Source organism: Heterocephalus glaber, unplaced genomic scaffold (genome assembly GCF_053883595.1).
Source record: "Heterocephalus glaber isolate CG9 unplaced genomic scaffold, H.glaber_assembly_v1.0 deba00001452, whole genome shotgun sequence".
In the NCBI taxonomy this organism is placed as follows: Eukaryota; Metazoa; Chordata; class Mammalia; order Rodentia; family Bathyergidae; genus Heterocephalus; species Heterocephalus glaber.
In genome coordinates, this window is record NW_028258302.1 from 20,710,882 (window position 1) to 20,734,436 (window position 23,555).

Here is a 23,555-nt window from a genome sequence, read left to right on the forward strand (position 1 = left end):
ACCTCTCTGGCCTGCTTCGTCATCTGTAAAAGAGGACAGAATAAAGTCCAGGTCTTAAGGCTTGCCCTAAAGCTTAAATGTGTAGCAACATTCTTAAGTGCTTAACACATAATTCTTCCCTTCAATCTAATGGCAGAGACCTCATCAACCCATAAAAGCCAGAGGGACGAGACCAGGGCGACGTGGACGACGACCCATGAGCCCCGTGTTGAAGAGAAACAGTCACTGAGCGGTAGAAAGTCGCGGAGTTCCGCAAAACCGCTCCCACACAGGAGCCGGCGGAAACCCGTCTTCCGGGAAGCCTGAGCAATTCGGCGGTCACCCAGGCAACTCCATTTTCCGGTCCCCTTTGTCCCACCTAGACTTCCTGTTTCCGCGCGACGTCACTTCCGGGTGACTGTCTGGGGGTTTCCGGGAGGGGCCTCCAGGAAGGGTCCTCGTTGGTCGAGGGTGGGGGCCGGTGAAGCGGGGGTTTCGCGGTCCTGTCCTCCTTACGTTCGGCACCTGGGGCTCGGCGCCGCCATGGACAGTGGGGGGCGGCCCTCGCTGGGCCAGGTTATCCTCCTGGGCACTAGCTCCGTCGTCACCGCCATCCTGTACTCGGTGTACCGGCAGAAGGCCCAGGTCGCGCAAGAGCTCAAGGTCAGTGCTGGCACCGGCCTGGACTCAGCCAGGTCATCTCTGCCCTGGGCCTGGTAATCCCGTGATTCTTCTGGGCCGCTACATAGTCGGAAACTCCAGAATAGGAACCCGGCTCTGAGAAGGTGTCCCCCAGTCAATAGAGGAGCGAGGATCACAGTTGGGGTCTGTGATAACGGCCACTCTGCCCTTTTTCTTCAGAGATCCTCTCGTTACTCTAAAAGACTTTCGAGTTTATTAGTTTGTTCGAAAAATATTTCTCGGACACCTGCTGTGCACCATACTGTGAGTAGAACAGACAGAAGTTTCTGACTTCCTGGAAATTCCTTTCTAGTACATATACAGATGTTAAACACTTTTATCAGGTGGTATGACATGGTGAGACGTACTTTAGGAAGAGGGGAGATGAAAATGCTAGGGAAAGGTGCGTTGCCGTTTTAAAAGGTGACATTTTTTACAGAACCAGGAGGACTTGGGAGGGACATGGGGGTATCTAAAGAGCAGTTCAGACTGAAGGAAGAGTAAGTGCAAAGACCCTTTTAACTTAACAACTCAGCTCCTTGCTTCTACAAATGGTTCCTTTTTATATTATAGGGCATTTTTTTCTTCCCTAGTACTGGGGGTTGAACGGAGGGTCTTCTCACGGTTATATCCCCCTCCCCCCGCCGCCTTTATTTTTTAAATTATGAGAGTCCAAGTTGCCCAGGTGAGCTTGAACTTGCAGGCCTTCTGCCTCAGCCTCCCAGAGTGCCTGTATTACAGGTCAGTGCCACCACACCCAGGTATATTTAGTTCTTTTTTAAAATAACACTGAACTGCACTTTACAGTTTTCATAGCACATTTCCATCTGTTTTATTGTTCTGTACAATAATTTTCTGAGATGGATAAAATGACAGTTATTTCTCAGTTGTAAAGCAGGAAATGGAGATTCAGAGGGAAGGTCATACATCTAATCAGCATGGAACTTAAATTTAGGTCTTTTGAGCACAAAGGTAAGACTTTTCTGATTGACCACATTGCTTTGTTACTTTTTTTTTTTTTGATACTGGGGATCGAACTCTGGTCCTTGTGCTTGCGAGGCAGGCGGCGGAACCACTGAGCTAAATCCCCAGCCCCCACATTGCTTTGTTGTGATTGTGGGAACAGTCTAGAGAGATTGGCCTCTTTAGGTTAAAGACAAGATCTTATCTTTCCTGTTTTCTCCTGAGTTCTAACTCAGAGTTTGACAAGTCATAGGTGCTCAATAAATGGTGGTGGGTTTGTTTTGTCTGGAATTTCACAGTTCATTGGCTAAAGGCCTAAATAGACACTTGTAGAAAAGGTGGATTCCCAAACCCAATTTCTATGTCATCAGATTGTTTTCAATAAGGGCTTGGAAACAAATGAATGAAATCCCTGCAGGGCAAGAAGTTTTGGAATCTGGAATGAATCACTTTATGAGGCAATTGGACTTGTTGAGCAAATGGCATTCTAGTGAGATTCCAGCTGCCCTGTTGTCCACTTAATTACAAAATCAAGTTACTCCTGATTGGCTCTGAGTGTAACTGATACTTCACTTTCTGACTCCGAAACCAATTTGGCTTCAAGTGGGTTGGATGTGAGACTCTTTAAAGCAAGGAACTCTCCAGGCCTCATCTTTGGGTTACCTTAAAAGCTTTGCCAGTTAGTTTCTAAAGGAGGATGAAGCAGCCCCTTCCTGGGAAAAGATTTGGGGCCCCTAATATTTTAAATTCTCTTTCCTTGTTTCAGTTACAAAACTTTCAGAGTAGAGTTTGTGTCTTGTCTTGTATGTTTCTCACAGTGATGGAAGGTATAATTATTGCATGCCCCTCATGTGCCATCCCTAGGCTGGATTCTTCCACACCTGAAAGTTCATTTAATCCACATTAAAAATCTTAGGTTTTCCTCAGCCTTTGCTGTTTTGGGAAATAAGGATCAGGTGAACTAACTTGCCCAAAGCCACAGTAGATACATTGAAGCTTGATTCGACCCCAGATCTTTCTGACCATATTCTCCATTCCTCCACCCCTTAAAATTCTCATCTGCCATCCTGTGTTGGATTCTTTTTTTTTTAATTATTTTTTTATTTTTTTTATTTTTAATTTTTATTTTTTCTGTGTTGAATTCTTTACTAGCTGTGTGACTTTGGCCAAATAACTTTACCTCTCTGAGCCGCAGCTCCCTTTTTGTAATTGAAGATAATAATGCCTACTGTGTAGAGATGCTATCAGCATTAAATAGGTTTAGGCATTTAACATGGTTAGCATAGTGCCTGGTAATAGTATATCTAAGTCCTTAATAAGTCACTACTTTATTCATCAGATATATATTGAGTGGTTGCTGTGTGTCAGGCACTGTTCTTGGCACTACGAGAGATTCCATTCTAATACAGCTAGACAGACAATAAACACTTGATCAGATAGTATGACATGTGAGAAAGGTTTAGAGTAAGGCAGGGAAAAGGGAGCACAGAAAGGTGAGAACTAGGGAGAAGTAGGGAATGTTGGAGGAAGACAGCAGTAGAAGTAACTGTACTTGGTTCATTGTGAGAGGGAAGAAAGACAAATTTAAAAGTAGAACAGTGTTGGACATCAGTTAACAGAGACTTGCCCTAATAAAGCACGGGCACCCCTTGGTAATGTACAGTACAGAGCATCAGTTCCTAAGGCACGATAGTAATGGCACCTGCCATTTTTTGAGCCCCTACCATGTACTAAACAGGAGATTAGGTGCTTTATACCTGAACTCTTTGGGCCATAGCTCTATGTTGTCAAGAAGAAATTTAAGTGATGTTCATTCAGCAGTATGCGAATTGACAAGTACCTTTTATATTTTCGGAAAGAAGCATTCAAATTAAAAGGAGTGTTGTTTTGGGTAACTGGATACGAGTGTATTGGCAACTCCATTGTGCAGTGATGGAAGAGGCCAGAAACAATTCCTTGACCTGTTTACATGCTAAAAATTCTGGGAAACACTTTGAAATCAGATTTTCTGTGCGCTCCTTCCTGTCCAATTTCCTCATTCTTGCAACTTAAAAAAGCAAACAATCATTTTTTTTTGCCCTTAAGTTTGAGCATGTCAGTATTCAGTGGATAATTTCATATGTTCTTTTTTGCATTTAGGGAGCTAAGAAAATCCACTTGGGTGAAGATTTAAAGAATATTCTTTCAGAAGCACCTGGAAAATGTGTGCCTTATGCTGTTATCGAAGGTATGTTTGTTTAGTGATAAATGGAAAACAATTTCCTTCTTCCAAAAGTTTGGTAAAGGTCCCTTTGGCTGTCATTAAGTGCCTTTTATTTTGTTGAGACCAGAGTTCAGAATGTACTTTGGAGGGCTGGGGATTTACCCCAGTGGTTCTGGTGCCTGCCTCGCAAGTGCAAGGTCCTGAGTTTGATTCCTGGTACCAAAAAAAAAAAAAAAACCAAAACCCCCAAAACAACAGAATGTACTTTGGATTCAAAAAACCTGGGTTATTGCCATCTAATGTTGGGCAAGATTACTAGAACCTTTCATATCCTCTGACTATTTTATTTTATTTTATTTTGGTACTGGGGATTGAACTCGGGAACTTGCACTTGCAAGGCAGGCAGTGGCACCACTGAGCTAAATCCCTAGCCCTCCTCTGATTATTTTAGAGATTATGGGTTATTATAAGACTTAAATGATGTTATCTATGTAAGATACTTATCAGAGTTCTCCTAAAACATAGCCTGTGGTAATATAGATGTCATTTTGATGAATTAATGTAAGTCAAACTAAAAACACATTTTGAATTACCTCAAGGAGATGACAGAACTGTTCTTCAGAAATCAAGCGATTTATTTCTACTTAGGAGCTGTGCGATCTGTTAAAGAAACACTCAACAGCCAGTTTGTGGAGAACTGCAAGGGGGTGATTCAGCGGCTGACGCTTCAGGAGCACAAGATGGTGTGGAATCGAACAACCCACCTTTGGTGCGTATCCTTTCTTCCCTGTAGGACCCTACTTCCAGTCTGTTCAGAGGCTGGGTCCTGGCTTCTGGTGCTGTCTTGAGCTCTCCTGAGACAGGTTGAAGACCAGCTGGGTATGCTCTGTGGGCCTCCATCGGAATCCCCTAGGCAGCTTGCTACCATGGAGATTCCTAGGCCTACTTCCACACCTACCAAACCAGAATTTACAGCATAGGGGACCTGGAATCTGTTGATTCTTAGGCATACTAAGGTTTGAGAATCACTATTATAGATTAATGATTTCAGTGTTTAAAATAATTTTGTACCACTACATAGAATACCATTTTTCCATCTGATCCTAGGCGGGTTTTTGTCTCACATATTTATTTGACAGAGAAAAGGGGAATAAATGATAAAGATGATCTATGACAGTAGTTGTTGCCCACTGATACTACCCGAGGACCTAAAAAACTGAGCCTCCTTATGGTGAGGTCTTGAGTTGTGATTTCACTTGTATCCTCCAATTACTTCAACCTTGAGCCTGTTGTCCTGGTGCATAGGTGATCTCTTACCTTTCTTGGGTGCTTCGTACTTGCCACCCTTTGTTTCATCTTCAGTTCTGTTATTCTTTTAGGAATGACTACTCAAAGATCATCCACCAGAGGACTAACACGGTGCCCTTTGATCTGGTGCCACACGAAGATGGTGTGGATGTGGCTGTCCGAGTGCTGAAGCCCCTGGAGTCAGTGAATTTGGGTTTAGAGACTGTGTACGAGAAGTTCCACCCCTCAGTCCAGTCCTTCACGGATGTCATTGGCCACTACATCAGTGGTGAGCGGCCCAAAGGTATCCAGGAGACTGAGGAGATGCTAAAGGTGGGGGCCACCCTCACTGGGGTTGGAGAACTCGTCCTGGACAACAACTCGGTCCGCCTGCAGCCCCCCAAACAAGGCATGCAGTACTATCTGAGCAGCCAGGACTTTGACAGCCTGCTGCAGAGGCAGGAGTCGAGTGTCAAGCTCTGGAAGATCCTGGCCCTGGTGTTTGGCTTTGCCACGTGTGCCACCCTCTTCTTTATCCTCCGGAGGCAGTACCTGCAGTGGCAGGAACGCCTGCGCCTGGAGCAGATGCAGGAGGAGTTCCGGGAGCGTGAGGCCCAGCTGCTGAGCCAAGCCTCGCCGGAGGACAGGGAGAGTCTCAAGAGTGCCTGTGTCATGTGTCTGAGCAGCTTCAAGTCCTGTGTCTTTCTGGAGTGTGGCCATGTGTGTTCCTGCCATGAGTGCTACCGTGCCTTGCCAGAGCCCAAGAAATGCCCCATCTGCCGGCGGAAGATCACCCGGGTGGTTCCCCTGTACAATAGCTAACAGCCTTGCGGCCACACAGGTGAACCTGGAAGCAGCTCCCCCTCCTCAGGGAGTTTGTCCTGAGCCCTCTAGAAGAGCTGCAGTGGGGACTGCTGTACATCCAGGGGTGACTGAGCCAGAACTGTCCAGACCCACACCTCTACCAGCAGGGCCGTTGCCTTTCCAGCCCAGAGCAGGTTGGGGAGCCCCGCTCTGCGTGGAAGCCGTGGCTGGCATCTCTTCCTGAGAAGCAGATTGATGTGGGGGAGACTGGAAGGACCCCATTGCCTGAGCACCAGTGCTCTCTTGGACCTCACTGGGGATGTTGATTGCTGTGGCTCTGGGAGGAAAGGCTGGGCCCTGAGGGCCTCGCAGAGCTGCCTTTGGGGATGCTCTTCTGTAGCTTTTCTTCTTTTGCTTCCACCCAGAGAAAAGGTCTTCCTTCAGAATTGTCAGGCTGGACCAGTCACTTGTGTCCCTTTCTCCTCAACTCCTGGCCTAAATGTGTGCACATGTGTAAGAGGACAAAGGAAGTGAGGTCAGCCCCTCTGCCTCTGCCCAAACAGGTGGGCCACAGATGAGCAGAAAGACAAGAAGGGTCTTGAGGGGTGATTGTCAGCCCTTCTAGTGTCCCCTGACCCAGGAAGGTCCTGCCGAGAGCACACCTCCGTCCTGATGCGGAGCTCCTGCAGCTTGCAGGGCCCCGGGCAGCTCAGGTTTCCCAGCTGGGAGATGAGCCAGGGAGCCGACCTGAAGGAAGCAACAAGGACATTGCTGAGCTGGCCTTCTGGCTCTTGTAGCTTCTTCGGTCGCTTTCACCAAGGAAAAGTAGCCAGCACCCAGAGCACCCAGCTGTTCAGGGCTGCTTTCTGTCCCTGGCCTGTGGCAGAGGTAACATCCCAGGGGGGCAGTCACATTTCTTGGCTGTGTCACCCTTCACCCCCTTCCTGCCCCTGTTGAGCCTGTGAGTACAAGAGAAGTTGGGGACCACCCTTCTCCACCTCTGAGTGGCCAAAAAACGTAGCTCTTTTTATTGTCCCTCCCTGTCCTTGACTCTCCATCCTCCTTTGTGTAGGGGATGGGGTGGTCTCAGGGGCCTGACACTAGTATCACACAGTGTCAGTGTGCACAGCACAAATTAAACATACTGCAACCATGCGCTCACCTGTTGCCTTATTCACGAGAGTTAAAAGCCTAAACTGAGGCTTTCCCAACTGGGACTGATTCCCTGCCTGGTAGAATGAAAACTGGGGAGTTGGAGGCCTCTCTGACTTCCTTCTTGCCTGTGAGGTGGTTTGGTTTCCCCCAAGATGCGGTGCAGCTGGGTGATGGGGAGGCCCCAGTGCTTGCCACCACAGGAGGAGTCTGCTGAGCTATAGAGGATGATTGTAGACAGTCGGCCCATGGCTTCTCCCAGCCTTGCTGACACAGTTGTCTTTGAGGACATCTGTCTGGATGTCCTGGTCACCAGAGCAGCAATGGTTCACCTGCTGGGAGACTTGGACAGGTGGGATATTGGGGCACAGCACGGGGGAAGCTAACATTCAGTGAGTACCACTGTGTACCTGGCATTGTACCAAAGGCTGCTTCAGACTTCACTTGCGACAGGTGTCTCTTCTCACAGGCCTGCCAGCCAAGCGCTGGTGTCCCCACTGTATTGCTGGTGTCCCCACTGTACCGATGAAATAAGCCCCAGGAGGGAAGTTCCTGGCCCAAGGGCACAGAGCTGACACGTGATGGCTTCCACCCTAAACTCCAAGCTGTTTCCTGTCACTTCAGGAACACCCCATAAGATACGGTTCCCTAACTAGTGGCCCCGTGTGAGGAATGGGTACACATTGTGACTCCACTTCCCAGTGCTGAGTGCCAGTGAGTGAGGTGTGAGGGGCCAGACAGGAATGACCTTTCTGAACACCTTGAGAACATCTGCCCTCTTTCCTTGTCCTTCCAGCAGTCTCTGTGAAAGTCTAGCTTTTAGTGGGGCCCCCAGGAGGGATTTATGGGGGAATCTGAGAGTTCAGCACTCAGTGTGAATTCATGGGTAAAGCTGATCGAGATTAGGACAAAGGGAAGTTTGCTACCCAACCCAGGTCTAGCCTGAGCAGGCTTCATTCTTCATCTCAGGCTACCTCCAAAAGGCTCAGTCCCTGCCGTGGGAGGTTCGGGGGCAGCACACAGACCCTGCCTCATAGTGGCTGTGTCCCTACACGGGTACCCACATTTGGGACTTGAGGTCCTTGGTTGGTCCTGACCTGTCTGGGGACTGGGATTGTCTCATGCTCTGCTATAGCTGTCAACTGTGGCAATTCCCACTTACATTGTAGGAGCCTCATTCCCCAGTGGTAGAATGGGGTCTAAACTAATATGCAGAACTGAGGCTGAGGGGCAGGGCGGAGTGGACAGGGAGAAGCAGAGGTAGAAAGTTGGTATGGAACTGGTTGGGATTGTTGTGAATTATGAGTCTTTGTAAGGCAGCCCTGTGGTCAGTCATTAGACTCCTAGCCAGGCACAAACAGGAATGATAATATTCTTTGTTTTTATTTTTTTGTTTTTTTCCTTAATACAGCAAACCAGCAAGAAAGGCCAAGGTGGGCCGGGGATTTAGCTCAGTGGTTTTGCTGCCTGCTGCGCAAGTGCAAGGACCTGAGTTCAATCCCCAGTACCAAGGAAAAAAAAAAGGCCAAGGCTGCTAAGGTCTGGCTGCAGCCCACAACCTTGATTTGACCACAGTAGGCCTGGGAGCCTGAAGGGAGGCTACTCTCTGAGGCCACTGAGTCCAGGCAGGAACCCCTTAGTATCTTGGGGGATCATTTCCAGGACCCCCATGGATACCATAATCCACACATGCTCAAGACTCTCAGATAAAATGACCTGGTATTTGCTTATAATCTATGTACATCCTCCTATATGCTAAATCATTTCTAGGTTACGTACAATAAGGTAAATAATATGTCATTCTTGTGTTGTTCATGGACTAATAAGGAAAAAATGTACATGTTCAATTTTTCTTCCTGAATACTCTTGATTGCAGTTGGTTAAATTCACAGGTGCAGAACCCACAGATTTGGAGGACCAACTGTATTACCATAAACAGCATTTTACAAACCAATCAGCACCTCAAGAACCACCAACACATACCCAGCAGATCCTGTGGAGTGGGGGCTGGAAGGCTGTCTTCGGAATCCTAATTTATTTAGATTTGTACTGGAAAATTTGGAGAGCAGATGACATCAGGACTAAGGCCCATCTAAGATGCCCTTTACAAGCCTGATCCTAGGCAATAAAGAGGCCGAGTGATGGACCTGATGCGGGCAACCTCACAAGGCCTCTTTGAGTGTGTGAGGGATGGGCCAGTTGGGTCTGGTACAGACTCTACCATCTGTAGGTACTGATCATCTCACAAATGCCTGGAGATGTGAAATGAACATGACATAGTCCCTGCCCTCAAAGGGCTCAGCTTTGTGTTTCAGTGCATTCTAATCGTTGGATAAGGAATACACCCTATTTGGCAGGGACAGGGACTTAGTTGTTTGGAATATTCTGTGGTCTACAGAATATAGCTGGATGCTTTCTCTCTTAGTCTAACTTGAGGCTGGGTAACTTATAACAAACAGAGATTGGCTGGCTGGGATGTCCAGGAGCTAAGTGCCTGCATCTGAGCAGGGCCTTCTTGCTGCATCACAACACAGTGCAGAGCATCACACGTTGAGGAAGTGCTTGAAAGACCCCTGAAATCCAGCCAGACTCATCCTATCATGAGGAGCCCACTCCCAAGATAAATACCTCACTCCCTTGACCAATTGACTCTACAGGTTTCCACCTTTTAACCCTGTTACAATGGCAATTAAACATCAGCATGGGTTTGAGAAGGGAGATTGGCCTGATCTCTGACCACTAGAAATCAACCCAACACAGCATGTTACTGTGGAGGGAGGGCCAAGCAGAGAAAACCTACCCCTTGGAGTCTAGAATGATCTCCTTAGACCACCAACCTGACCGTGTCCCTCTTCAGTGTAATGCCCATCCCGAGCTCCCTGTCACCTGCAGGACATGGCCTGGCTCTCCATGGCATACGAAGCCCTGTGTGACCCAGCCCAGCTACCTCTCCCAGCTTGCTGGCATCCCTGTCTCACTCTTGACTCTAGTGATACTAAACTGGTTTTGTTTTGTTGGGACAGGGTCTCAGTATGTAGTTCAGGCTGGCCTTGAACTCAGTAAGTAGCCCAGTCTGGCCTCAAACTTTTGACGATGCTCCTGCCTCAGCCCCCTGAATGTTGGGATCACAGGTGTGCAACACCATGCCCGGCTGACACTGAATTGTTGAATTTACTTAAACATGCCACACTGTCCTCTGTCTTGGCTCATTCTGATCCTACCTCTGTTGCCCTCATCAGTCTGTCCCCACCTGGCTAACATCCATTCCCCTGTAAGCTCAGCTGGAGGTGTCTCCTCCAAAAAAGCTTCCAGGGCCCTCTCTGGCCTCGCCTCAGGCATCCCTTGCCTGAGATTCCAAAGTACATTCTCTTGCCTCCATTCCTGCTCTAAGCCATGTTGTTCAGGTCACAGGCAGGGGCTGTATCATTTTGTTTCTAGGGGCCCCGATGAGAGCTGCACGTACTGATCTCCTCTCATCCTCACCCAGTGTTTATATTATTCTTGCTTTTTTTTTTTTTTTTGGTACCAGGGATCGAACTCAGGTACTTGCTCTTGCAAGGCAGGCGGTGAAACCACTGAGCTAAATCCCCGCCCCTTACATTATTCTTACTTTTAATAAAAGGAACTGAAACCTAGAGAGGTTGAGTATCTTGCCCAAATACATGAGAGGGAGAGGATTAAAACCCAGGCACTCGGACTCTGGAGCCTAAGCTCTTAGCCACTGAATGTCTGTGGTAATGAATAAAGCAATGAATGAAACCATAGGTGTGGAGGAAGTGACCTTGGAGGGCTTCGGAGGAGTCTGGTTCCAGCCCACTGAGGAGAGCCATGACCTAGTTGGAAGGAGTGAGGGGAGGGCCTCTAGGGGCTGGGGACCAAGAAGGATGAACTGTGCAGGAGTGACGTCGTGATGAGCAACCTGTCCAAGCTCTGAGGACTCCACACAGGGAAGTCTGGGCAGTGCCACTGGTGGTGACAAGTGGTCTAGTGTGGGACCCCAAACACTGGCTTTCTGTCTGGACCTGGCTCTACTGCTATGTGATCTTAATTCAGAGATTTGTCCTCTCTGGACCTATAAAAGGAGCAAGTTGGGTTAGAAGCTCTCCAGGGCTCTGTTCAGCTCAGATATTTTGCATGTCCACAAGATGGAGAGTGGATGGGGGACCAGAAGGGCTTTTAGAGCCCCTCCTGTGGGCTGCAGGCCAGAGAGATGAGGTGCACCCACAGCCTTCTGAGAAAGCGGGGAGCTCAGCATATTTCCTCTCTTAATTAGATAGCGGTAACTTATCAGTTTTGAATGAGATAAGTTTCCGTGCATGATGTCCCGAATTGCTCCCCAAAGTGTTCATTAGTCACTTCCCCACAGCTGCCTTATTGTTTTCCAGATGCCAGCCGAGGGACTTGGCATTTCCCTTTCCTGAGCCAGGGCAGACGAGGCTGAGCCGATGACATAAGCAGGCACAGCTCAGAGGGGCTGAGCAGGTGGGAGAGGCTCCGCATATTTTGCCCTTTGCCCCGCCAGAGCTATGGTGTCACCTTAGGGCTCTCAAAGGCAGATTCCTCTGCAGTTGGGCCAGGACTCTGGCGGCCCACAGTTGAACCAAACATTTATTAGCATTTACTGTGCCAGACACCTGGCATCTGTAACCTGAATGCTCCCTAGGGCTGGGGGCAAAATTGAGGTCATTTTACTGCTCAAGTCACCATAATCGCGGGCCCCGCGCCCCCAGTTTTCCCTCTTTAAGGTACATCTTGGGGAGGTGCTGCGCGCAAGCTTGCAAAAGGCCCTCCCACACACACTTCCTGTCTGCTTTTCCCTTTCTACCCTGCCCCAAAACTGGAGCTCCTATGCTGCCTCCTGTGCTGCAGTCTCTTTCATGACCCCCAGATGGCGCTGTGCCCCCATGGTTGAGGGAGTCGGAAGTCTGGGGAGAAACTGAGGTTGTGCACCCAGAGCCAGTGCTTTTCTCTCTTCCCTGAGGCCTGAGGGAAGCGTCGGGGGAGGATGCTGGGCTGCTGATCCTGGCACCAGCTTGGCACTGCCGGAAAGGAAGAAGCAGAAATTCTCTACTTTCCTCCTGAGCTTGGGCCAACTCACCAGGGAGCTGGGACTGCAGATGTGAAAGTTTTGAGAAACTCAGATAATGGAGGGGGGTGTAGGAAACAATCCCACATTTCTTCCTCTGTAATTTCCCAGGCATTCACATCTTTAAATATACTATCCATGGTTCCCTTAAACAAAAACGCGATATGCATAATGCATTGCACGTTCTTAAAATACACAAATGACTTCAGACTGGGGAAAGATGCTTGGGAAAAACTGGATATTATAGATTTTAGATGTGGATTTTTCTGTGAGAGAACTGCTTCTCCCAGCCTGGCTCTTTCCTTGATGTCATCCTCTCTGTGCTGTCCTTGCCTTCTGCCTTTTCTCTTGGGCTTCAGGCTTCTCTCTGCCCTCTCACTCCCCCTTCTCTGCCTCCTCTTGTGTTCTGTCCCTTGTCCCTTACTTTACTCGGCCTTCTTGTCCCTTTTCTGCCCTGTTTGTCTCTTGCCTCTGACCATGTGGAGGGGGTTCTTCCTCTCCGAGGTTTCTATCTCTGTGAGTCAGTCTCACCGCACCTGTACCTTGCCTCCAGACCAGGTGGGTCTCTGTGACTGGTGGCTGCTTCTCTGCTTTCTGTTCTATTTACATAGGAAGTTCTCTTCCTAAGAACAACCAACCCTCTGCCCATTCCTGTGGGCCCCAGGAACCTGTACATGGGAAGCACTCCTGGTGTGTACCTGACTCTGGGCCTTACCTTAAGGACTCAATCTGTACTTCATCTGGGCCTTAGTCTCCTTCTGAAGCTATGTCATCGTTTTTATAGCAGAGAGGAATTCTGGCTCAGAGAGACCAGTGACTGCTTCAGGGCCACACAGGTGGGAGGACATAGAGCTGGGATTGAATGCAGGTCTGACTCACCCTCACTGGACTGGTGCTTCTTTGGATTCATGAGCAGAGCACACGCTTACTAGTGGGGGCTGGTCTTGGTGCTGATGACTCGATATGCAGGTAGGCTGCTTATCATCCTGGTCTGGGACTCACCACACACTGGAAAGCACCCTCTCTCTGCCCTGCCCCCCGTGGGGTCATTTGGACATCAACATCACATCCACAGTGGGAAAGTGCTCCAGTAAAGTGCTTGGAACTGAAGGGTCCAGAGCCGTGCACAGCCAGCCCCTCTTGGTGTGGTCCTGGGCCCGCAGCTGGTGGCCACAGCCCTCTGATCAGGGTTGAGCCCTTGTGGGATCTGACTGCAGATTTGGGGGCCTCTTCAGTTTGTTTTGGTGTCTCTGGGCTTCAGGTGTGAAAAGTTGATCTGTTGGCATAGGATGCACAGGTGGGAGAGCTGCTAATGCCATTTATAGGGCCCAACTCAGAAATCGTAGCCACAGCTTGGGAAGGAGAATTGTTGTTTTCATGACATTCCCAAAGGGACCCTCATCCTAGACAGGTTTTGGCTATCTAAGTCTACACCCCCTTGCTCTGTGTGGCTGGGCTTGGGTGCAGAAAGAGACTTGTCCCTGCTTTCCTGATTGCCAGTGTCCTCAGGGAGGCAGTGTTACTCAACAGTAGAGAGCTTGGCCTCAGGCTGGGACTTGCTAACTCACGGGCTGTGTGGCTTTGGACTGTCACTCAACTTTTCTGGCCTGAAAGCCCTTGTCTGTAAGATAGAGGTGACAATCACAGCCACCTTCTAAGATAATGGGTGTATAGATACTTGTAGAGCAGGCAGGGCTCTGGGGTATAGTAACCTCTTGGTGGCCATTGTGTGGTGTTCAGTTTGGGCTCAGCAGACAGGGGCTGCCCTTTCTGAGCTGGGGTGGGATCTGTCCTTCCTTTGTTCCTTCCAGTGGCCTCGGTTTGGTTCTGATCATTGCTCTGGAAGTGAGGGCTCTTTAGTGAGAGGGACTGCAGGCCTCTTGGAATCCCAGACAGGAGAAACCCAAGAGGCTGTGGGAGGCTCTCAGAGCTGGGTTTGGGAGTCAGCCCATGTTTCCAAGCCTCCTGGGGCTCAGTTTCACCATTTATCTTTTGGAGCTAAAGTTGCACCCACCTCGTCTCAGGATGTTGAGGATACTCTCATGGTGTACCAGTGTCATCGTGTCAGGTCTGTCTGCTATTCCAGTCTCCCTGCTTGGGCCTGAGAGGGACTAGGGGCTTTCCAGGGCATCCAGCCCAGCCACCCACCAATCAGCGCCATCAGGGCATGTAGACAGTTTCTCCGGTGGAGTTTCCAACCCCAGAACTCCCAAGCCTTTCCTGCCAGTCCTCCTTACATACTGTTGAAATGGAATAAAGGGGATGGCATGGGCAGGTGGCACACAGTTGGGGCACCTTTCATGACCTGGTAAGATTTGATCCCCAAAGTCCTCCACTTGTCTTCACTGTTTCTAAAGTTTTCTAGAGGAGCCTAGGGAATGTATGTTTAATAAAAACTTTGAAAAATGACTACGTTGTCTTTTTATTTTAAAGAAACATACCATGTTATTAAAATAAATAATATGTTCTAATAAAATTCTATGTTATGACAAATTGTGCATTGCTGGGACTGCCCTTCTTCCTACATGCCATCCAAGCATGACAAGGCATACAGTGATAGGAAGTGAGACAGGGAGTCAAGAGACCTAGGTTCATCCTTTCCCTGGCTGGGCCTCAGTTTCCCTACCTGGAAACTGGTGAGAGGGTTGGACTGATGAACTCTGGAGTTTTCAAACTGAATTTTGTAGCATTTTGGCAATTCTTTGGCCACCAACTAGGGGTGGGTAAAGACACCAACAGGGTGAGGTTCAGAGCCCCTGTGGCCCTTGCAGTGTACTCTATTTTTCATCCACTGAGTTTCCTTGCAAGGTTTTTTTTGGAGAAAGGGCCTTAGTGATTAAACAAGTGAAGAGCAAGCACTGCTTGAGATGGCTGGGCATGGGGGCACGGCAGTGCCTGCTGCCAAAGGCCTGGGCAAACTGTGCAGCGAATGGAGCCGTTTCTTACCACTCTCCATACTATACCATGGTGGAGGGCGAAGGGCAGAGGCCCTGCCTTTCAAGGAGGTGGCTACATGCGCTCCAGTCACTGAGCTGAGAGGGGCAGAGGTACCTGTCAGTTTTATCCTGCCTTGGCTTGGATTGATCATTCCTGCTGGGTGGCCACTTAGCCTCTCTGGAGGTGACCAGCTGGCCACTGACCTGGCGCTGCATCCTGGCCTTTCCTGCTGACCATCTAGGGTCTGAGCCAGCCCTGGTGAAACTCAGTGCTCCCGGCGCCCCATCTCTGTGAGGGCCTGGGCTGGGCCTGCCAGCCAATGCCAAACCAGGGCTGGGATGTCCAACAGCCATATTCTTCGTTAAGTCTTGCCTCCACTGTCCAAGGCTGCTGTCTGTGCCTCCGTTTCCCCATCTCAGTAGAAGGTAAAGGTTGGGGGCACAGACGTCTATTCTATGCTGGGCCCTGCTGAGCCCACTTTCCCCTTCTATTTCCCACCAGCTCTGCAGAAGAGCTCAGGGCACAGGAGGGGCTGCAGATACTAGAACTAGGACTGCAGGTCCTAGAATATCTGTGCTGAGTCTATGGTGATGATGGTCCAGGTCTATGGGGTTTGGTGAAGGAGTTTCAGATGAGATCTGAGGGGGAAGCTGAGAAGTAAGGCTCTGGGTCCCCCTACCTTTGCTTCAAGAGGTATTTTTTTTTTTTTTAAAAAACCTTAGATTTGGGAGAACTTTAAAAGATATGACCTCCAAATTTCTACTTTTATGATGTAGAGTTGGGCCTAGAGATGAGAAGTAGTTTGTTACAAGCCACCAAAAAAGCCAATAGCTAATAATAATAACTGCATTTATTGAGGACTTGCTATGTTTGGGCATGATACATGGAAAATCGCCTTCTCCACAATAAACCACTGAGTAGGAACGATTACTATTCCTACTTGATAGGAGGGGAAACTGAGGCACAGAGAGGTAGAAGGATCACAGAGCCAGGCAGAGTGTGGATGTGAACTTGACTGTCCCAGTGACCTGCACCCTGCACTGCTGCCCAGAGCACATACTGCCAAGATCCCTTGCTGGGCACCAGGGAGGGTGGCCTTCAATCCTGCCCTCCCCGGGCCATTCCTACATCTGGATCTGGCATCTTCAACTCATCCCCATAGTGCTGCCCTGAGCCAGCCTCTTGGCCTCTGGGCTGGGGAAACAAAGGTAGGAATGGGATCCACAGCCTGTGATGACTCAGACAGAGGGAAGCCCCACTGAGGGCTGGAAGACACAGAGGTCCGAGGGAGGCCTCTGCAAGGATGACAGCTGGGAGGTGTGGAGATGAAGGGATGCCACCCTGACTCATGTGCAGAACTTCTTCGTGACCTTAGAGAATCATCCAACCTTTAGCTACCTCATCTGTAAAATGGGCCCAACAGTCTTAGGCCTGCCCATTTTTGAAGGTTGATAATTCAGGAAACAAGTGCCAGAGAGACACTTTTCAAACTGTCAAGGGCACTCCCATGTGCCATGAGGGGTACTTGCTTCACAAAGAAGTGGGTACTGAGTTGGGAGGGTGGGACGCTGCCACCTTCAACCTTATTTGGACAAGGCAAGGTAAACACGAGGACAGATGGAGTTTTATAACTGGTTTCTCTCGTCACTCTCCCAGCCCTCTCTGCCTTTCTGCTTATCTTCTGTGCAGTGGGGCTGTGGCAGGTGCTTGACACGTAAATTGCTTTGTGCCACGCAGCAGCCAGGAAGCAGTGGGTGCATGTGGGGTGAGTGGGGTGGTCTTATCCCTGCATGCTGTCTCCACCGCAGGGATTCCCCTCCAGGGACCTGAAATCACAGTTGGGAAGTGACTTCTGCTGGCTCCCTCATTAGCCTTCACCTTGGACAAATCATTTATCTTTTTTGCTACATCAGTTAAACGGGGATGCAACTTTTCCTCTCTACCTCAAAAGTTATTATTTTGAGAAGGAAGGTCAACAATGGATGCGAAAAATGCTTTGGGGGAAAAATAGAAAGCATAATATAAATCTAAGAGCTTTTCATAACTTTATCATCCTGCTTGTTATGCTTTTGTTTTCTCTCCCAGCTCTCGGCCTCAAAGCTAAGCTCAAAGCAGACACTCTGTAGGGCCCTAATGAATGTGGACAGGCAGCCTGGATTCCTGCTCCTGCCATGGACAAGCTGTGGGATTTGGGGTAGTCCCGGTCCTCACGGCTTTTGTGTTCCCACATGTAAATCACAGGGGGGAGCTAGGTAATCTCCGCAGATCCTCCTGGAATGAGCAAAGGAGCACTGCTGCTCTCCCTCACTCATTAAATGGCTTCTCACATGTGGATTGCACATCACTGTCTGCCAGCCACCAGATGCCTCATTTCATTTCCCCCCTCATAACTATCCTGAAAGGCTCGAAGACAGCTGTTGAGCCAAGTGCCCCGTTTTACAGGGAGACTACAAGAGCTGTCCTGCCCAAATTCTTATGGCTAGCAAGAGACAGGGCTGGGATTCAAACTCAGGTTCAAATGCAAAGGTCATATTTAGCCCTCGTGCCACACTGTCTCATTGTTCAGCCCCTTCCTTTTCTCTCCCCTATGGAGTCTGGCCTCTGGAAGGCAACCTACACCTTGACACAGTTTGGGGAGGGCAGGGGCCTGGCCCCTCTCAGGCAGCCCCTCTACCAGGCGTTATCCCACTAAACAGCACCCCAAACTCCTACTGGCCCCCGCCCCCCAGTTCTGGATGCAGGGAAGCGTGCACCTAATGTACCCTTCCAAGCGGATGCGACCTCTTGCAGGGCAGGAGGTCGGAGCAGGTGACCTGGATGCTCCCCAGGCTGCACGACCTTAAACTGGCTCTGCCCAGCGGCGCTGGTCTCCCGAGGGAGAGCAGGTGCTGCTGGCTCCGGGCGAGGATAATGAGCGCTCCTCGCGCACCTTGCCCCCTCGGAGTTGCCATCTGCCTGGCAGATGCGACTCCCAGGCCTCGAGGGCTGCCTTAGTCTACCTCCTCGGATCAAGGAGCCTGCTCCTGGGCTTAGAGGATGCAATCTCTCGACAGGGCTCCTGGCTGTTGCTAGAAGGGAGGTCCCCGCGGGCAGAGGGCTGCAAACACGGGACGTCCCTGGTGGAGGCAGAGCCTGCGGGGAGCGGGGCATCCCGGGCAAGCCCGGCAGAAGGAGGCGCTCCCCTCCGCTGCGGGAGGCGGAGCAACCCCTTAACCCCCACCCCGCCCCGCGGGAGCCGGAGCTGGAGCCGGGAGCGGGGGTGGGGGAGGCCTTCAGGGACCACGGGCCGGCGCGGGGACCCCGTGGGAGGTTTTGGCGGCTGGGCCGTGAAGGTCTGAAGTGGAGCTTAAGTGTGGTGGGGGAAGGGGCGTGGGAAACCTGTCCCTGGTGTCCCCTCCGCGGACCTTTCTAGCTCTGGTTCTGGCCTGGGGGGAGGTCGGCTTCCCCCTCCCCAGTCCCTCCGGGAGGCAGAGTCGCAGAGTCGGCGTGCACCAGCTCTAAACCGGGTAAACACCCGCGGGAGGGGCACGGGGCGCGGCCGGGCGGGGCGGGGCAGACGGGGCCTGGGCGGGGGGCAGGGGCAGGAAGCCAGGCACGGCCCGGGCGGCCGGCGCGGCCCGTGACGTCGCGCGCACTCTGGGATCTCTCCCGGCGCGCTCCCCTCCCCCGCCCCCCCCCCCAGCCCTGCCGGGCCGGCCTTTCTCGCTCGCAGCTCGCTGGCTGCGCCTCGTCCCTGCCTCCTTCTCCCCCCTCTCCTCTTCTCCGACACCCTCTCTCTCTCCCTCCCGTTCCTTTTCCTCCTCTGGTCTCTCCCCTCAGCCTCCCGATCTACAGCTAGTTTCCCCTTTTCTTCCCCTCTCCCGCGTCCTCTCCCTTCCCCTGCCTTCTCCCTCTCTGTTTTCCTCCCCGTTTCCCCTTCGCCGTCTCTCCCCCTCCTCCCCCTGGGTTTCCTCCCGCCCCTCCCCCTCACACCCCTCCCCCTCGTCCCTCGTCGCTCCCGCGTCCCCCTCCCCGACTCCGCGCTGCCCTCGCCGCCCGCGCGCGCGCGCGCCGCACGCCCGGCCAGCCCGGCTCGCTGCGCGGAGTGCGCCCTCCTCGGTCCCGCGCCCTCCGGCTCGCAGGGACGCCCTCCTCCCTCCCGGCTCGGCCCCGCCCGGCGTCCCCCGCCCCGCGCCCGAGCGAGTGCGCCGAGGATGTGAGTGCTTCTCTCCTCCGCCGGAGCAGCAGCCACTCGCGCGTCGAGCCCGAGCGCAGCGCAGCGCATTCGCGGGCGCTCGCTGGGTCGCTCGCGCGAGCGGCGCGCTTCTGCCCTAGCGGTGTTCCCCGGCTCCTCGCCGGCGCCTCTGCCGCCGCGGCCCGCAGGCCGTCCCTGGCCGGCCTCCCCCGGCCCCAGCGCCGCTGACCCTGTCCGCCGCGGGCGGGGACACAGGCGGAGGAGGTGCCGCCGCCGAGCCCCCGGACGCGACCATGTCGGAGGTGCTGCCCTACGGCGACGAGAAGCTGAGCCCCTACGGCGACGGCGGCGACGTGGGCCAGATCTTCTCCTGCCGCCTGCAGGACACCAACAACTTCTTCGGCGCCGGGCAGAACAAGCGGCCGCCCAAGCTGGGGCAGATTGGCCGGAGCAAGCGGGGTGAGTGATAAGCTTTCTTCTCCAGCATCCCCTTCCTTAACCCGCGCGGCAGGCTGCGGGGGTCTCCCGGCCGCGGGAGCCTGCTGGGCCCCCCCGCCCCCCCATGGTATTTTCTGCAGAGTGGGGGATCCCGCACTGCGGGTCGGGCCGCGGCGGGCCGTAGGTACGTGTTCTCTCGGCCGGATCCCCGCTAGGGTCACCCCGGGGGCGTGGCGGCTTCTAGCTGCAGCGGACCGCGGTGGGTTATACCCAGGTCCGACTCTCCCCAAAGTTTGTTTTATGGATCCCTCCCCTCAGTTTTGCGCAGTGGAGTCGCAGCTGTGTTCGCTTTACTGTCCTGGGGGGAGGGGAGGGTCTCAGGGCTCCCCAAGGGACGGCCTGGGGAACTGCGGGACGGGGGAAGATCCCTCTCCTGCTGGGAAGGCCAGGGGCACTTGGGTGGCACCGGCTTTTAATTGTTACTCGGAGGGGGTGGTGGTGTGGGTTTGTAAGCCTGGGGGCTCCTCGAGGGAGCAGGAGAAGCCCCAGACAGACCCTGGGAGGCTCCAACAGGGAGCCCCGAGGCACAGGGACGGCGAGGGAGCCCGATGGCTGCCCGGAGAGCCTGGGACACCGAGGGAGAGGCGAGGGGGTCCGGGATCCCCGGGAGACGGAGGATAAAGCTCCAAAAGGGAGCTCAGAGAGTCAGCGAGCGGGAGCGAAGGTCGGGGGAGCACAGTGAAGCTGCCTGACAATGAGAGTCATCTACACCCCACACATAGAGACCTCAAAGGCGAGCCTGGCGCTGAGGGTCTGTTGGAGGGACTGAGAAAGGCGAGGCTGGGTGGAGACAGAGAGAAGCAGAGGAGACGTAGAGAGGCAGAGATCCAGGAAGGCAACAAAGGGAGGCGCTACCCTTGCTTCGGTGGGAGAGCAGAGGGGCCAAGGCCGCTGGCCGGTGCACGGTGTCCCTTCCTGCTTCCCTGTATTTCCACACTCAGCCTTGGCCAATAGCGATGCCTTCCCGACATCTCCAGGGGTCCTAGAGACCGGGAGACTTTGGTCCCCTCCCTACCCACTCTCTTTTCTGCCTCGGAGCCCCCTTTCCCAATAAATGGGCTGGAGAGAGGAAGACGGGGTTGGAGCACGCCCAGGCTGCTGCTGGGCTGCTGGGTTTGTGCCCTAGCCTTTTCCTGTTAGGATCCAGCTGGGACGAAGGTTTCGGGGGTAGGCAGTTCAAAGCAAGAAAGGGAAGGGACTTCTGGCGCTTCGGAGGAGGATGGGGCTGTTTCCCACCGGGCGAGCCCTCCTCCTTTGCCCTCTTCCCCAAACCTGGCTGGGAGTAAAGCTGAATGTTTGAGACCCCTCGATAGGCCCAATCGCGCTCACCTCTCTTTTTACCCCCTTTTTACAGTTGTTATTGAAGATGATAGGATTGATGACGTGCTGAAAAACATGACCGACAAGGCACCTCCTGGTGTCTAACTCCCCCAAAGACAATGAGTTAAAGAATGAGAACAGCGGCGGTACCAGTTATTGGCAAAAAGCATGAAAAACAGCACTTTGAAATTTATTACTAGCTTGCTACCCACGATGAAATCAACAACCTGTATCTCGTGTCAGGCCGGGAGACAGATGAGGCAGGAGGTGGAAGAGGAGGAGGAGGAGGAGGAGGAGAAGGAGAAGGTGGAGGAGGAGCAGGCTTTGGGCTCCTCTGCAAAAATAAAAATAAAAAAATACATAAAATATAAAAATTAAAAAATCACTATATACACATATAAAGAAATAAAAAAGTCTCAGTTGCAGCTATTTGTCAAAATTAATATCTATTTCTTTTTATATACGGTGAATATTGCACAATTATAGATTTGGATTTTGAACCACTTAATGGAGCGGCAGCACCAGGTGTTTTGAGGTGTTGGCATTCTTTGCTGATTTGGCTGTACCCAATGTTTACATTATTTAATCTTGCAAAAATGAGTCTGTGCACTTGGATGTGAAATGCTGTCCAGTTTTTTTTTTTTATGTTATCCTTGGATGTACAAAAAATCAGAAAAGGTTCTCTGTAGATACTGTTTTATTTTACTCATCTTTTGAAGTTACTAGGAATGTGTTTAAAACAAGAAGATAACTTTTCAAAGGAATGGACCATAGGAAAGATCCTGGTTTTATTTTAAAATGCATTGTAAAGCTTGTGTTTTTTTGTTGCTGCAAGCTATTTGCCCAAGTTAATGCAAAAGGACACATTTTATAAGTCAGAAAAAAACCATGAAAAACAAAAAAAATGCTTGAGCTTTTTCTAACCTCCAGTCTGTTGTGTGAGCTGCCTGTTTTTTTCTCTAATATTGTGTCAGTTTATTCTCTTTAATGGACTGTAAAAAAAAATGTAATCACAAGAGTGCCAAATATCTTGAAATGCCAAGAGGCATTTTGGTTTCTTCCCTTTTCCCTGTGCTCTGAGTCCACGTAAAGGAATGCTTGGAGTGTATTTTCTGTTATTTATAGGGATTCTCTTAAGGCACACCAGCTGCCTGTTTTGCATGGTATTTGCAAAAATGCCTCCTGCGTGAGGAATCTTTTACCATTTTCCTTTTTTGTTTGTTTGCAACTTTGGACCTCAAGAGGTTTCCCTTCCTTTCTCAGTTTCCTCTTTTCATAAATCAATATTCTGTATGTTGCACCTTGAACCAGCACACAGGGCTATTTCTCCAATGTACAATAAAGAACTGTTCCTGTGTCTCACTCTTCTCTTTGCGCCACATTGGTTCTGGGGGACTTGCTGCTGATATGCTGGTTGCCCACAAGAAGGAGGGGAGATTGGCTTTAGCTTTTGAGACAGAAGGCATGGAGGTGGCTCTGTGGGTGGGCTCCTAAGGGAGGAGAGGTGGGCTGGAGGGTCAAGACAATCTGCAAAGAGTGAATTTACTCCATTTTGGATTGTAAATTGAGGGCTTTTCTGGGGATTCTGCCATTCCTGGTGGGATAGCAAGAGGAGAGATGATGGGCTAGGAGGCTGTCAGTGTCCTGTGTATCCCCTGCCCCATGGGGTTGAACCCAGGACTAGCTCTGAGCTACTCCCAGCCTCATTTTTAACTTTTTTTTTTTTTGAGACAGGGTCTCCCTAAGTGGATAAATTGACCAGGCTGGGCTTAAATTTGTGCTCCTTTTGCCTCAGCCTTCCAAAGTTCTAGGATTACAGCCACCACGCCTGGCTGAAACTGTCAGTTTTAAGAGCAACCGAGAGGCTGACCGACTTGGATTCAAATACCAGCTCGACTTCCTGCTAAACTTGAATACAAGAAGTCCATGAACTTCAAGCCTCAGTTGCCTAATCTGTAAAGTAGGGGATAATTAACCTCCAGCCTCAGGGTTGAGAGGAGTCACACAGCACTCAGTACAGAGGAGCATTCAGTGTCAAGCCACTGTCCAGCATGAAGGGCCCCCTGTCCTCAGAAGCAAGACTAAGGAGCTCCCCTCTGTTCCATGGCGGTCCGTTCCAGAGCTCACTGGTCTGGGATTGAGGATGAGCCCATTCTTCAGGGCTCATAGCCTGGAGGTCTTAGGGATCCACAGTAGCCTTTCCTGTCGCCAGTGGCACAAGCTTGTTAAAAGACTCAGCCCCTTGTTAGACACGGGGCAGTTAATAGTGGTGGGTCAGGCCACTGGGGGAGTAGGGCAGGAGGAGGGGTCTGGGTGAAGAAAGGCCAGGAGAGGTTTTCTTCCTGGGCTGTCACACATCCAGAAGCCCCAGTGCTGGTAGCTTTTAATGTTTGTTGTAAAACTGTCAGCTGGTAGTCACAACACAGCTCACAGTGACAGGATCCGGAGTGTGACTCAGACTCAGGTAAGAG

General features: G+C 51.2%; 2 protein-coding genes across 3 annotated transcripts; both read left to right on the forward strand.

Moving 5' to 3' along the window:
• The first annotated feature begins 384 nt into the window (after positions 1 to 384).
• Mul1 (mitochondrial E3 ubiquitin protein ligase 1) lies at positions 385 to 7,072 on the forward strand. Its single transcript, XM_021262960.2, has 4 exons — positions 385 to 642; positions 3,763 to 3,850; positions 4,475 to 4,595; positions 5,206 to 7,072. Exons 1-4 carry the CDS (start codon positions 523 to 525, stop codon positions 5,933 to 5,935), a joined length of 1,059 nt encoding a protein of 352 aa, XP_021118619.1. The 5' UTR covers positions 385 to 522; the 3' UTR covers positions 5,936 to 7,072.
• An 11,260-nt stretch (positions 7,073 to 18,332) lies between these two features.
• Positions 18,333 to 22,441, forward strand: Camk2n1 (calcium/calmodulin dependent protein kinase II inhibitor 1). 2 transcript variants are annotated; one of them, XM_087215662.1, is made up of 3 exons: positions 18,333 to 18,598; positions 19,522 to 19,725; positions 21,119 to 22,441. In XM_087215662.1, the coding sequence occupies exons 2-3, from the start codon at positions 19,560 to 19,562 to the stop codon at positions 21,187 to 21,189; spliced, it is 237 nt and encodes a 78-aa protein (XP_087071788.1). In that variant the 5' UTR covers positions 18,333 to 18,598; positions 19,522 to 19,559; the 3' UTR covers positions 21,190 to 22,441. The 2 variants fall into 2 exon arrangements, with proteins under 2 accessions (XP_087071788.1, XP_004850517.1); XM_004850460.4 differs by lacking the exon at positions 18,333 to 18,598 and having other exon boundaries at positions 18,779 to 19,725.
• The last annotated feature ends 1,114 nt before the right edge of the window (positions 22,442 to 23,555 follow it).

What these genes read in the sequence shown, in the direction of transcription:
- Mul1 (XM_021262960.2), top strand. Translation starts at nt 523, where the DNA reads ATGGACAGTGGGGGGCGGCCCTCGCTGGGCCAGGTTATCCTCCTGGGC. An exon ending in AGGTCGCGCAAGAGCTCAAG is followed by an intron (nt 643 to 3,762) that starts GTCAGTGCTGGC and finishes TTTTGCATTTAG; the next exon opens with GGAGCTAAGAAAATCCACTT. An exon ending in GCCTTATGCTGTTATCGAAG is followed by an intron (nt 3,851 to 4,474) that starts GTATGTTTGTTT and finishes ATTTCTACTTAG; the next exon opens with GAGCTGTGCGATCTGTTAAA.
- Camk2n1 (XM_087215662.1), top strand. Translation starts at nt 19,560, where the DNA reads ATGTCGGAGGTGCTGCCCTACGGCGACGAGAAGCTGAGCCCCTACGGC. An exon ending in GATTGGCCGGAGCAAGCGGG is followed by an intron (nt 19,726 to 21,118) that starts GTGAGTGATAAG and finishes CCCTTTTTACAG; the next exon opens with TTGTTATTGAAGATGATAGG.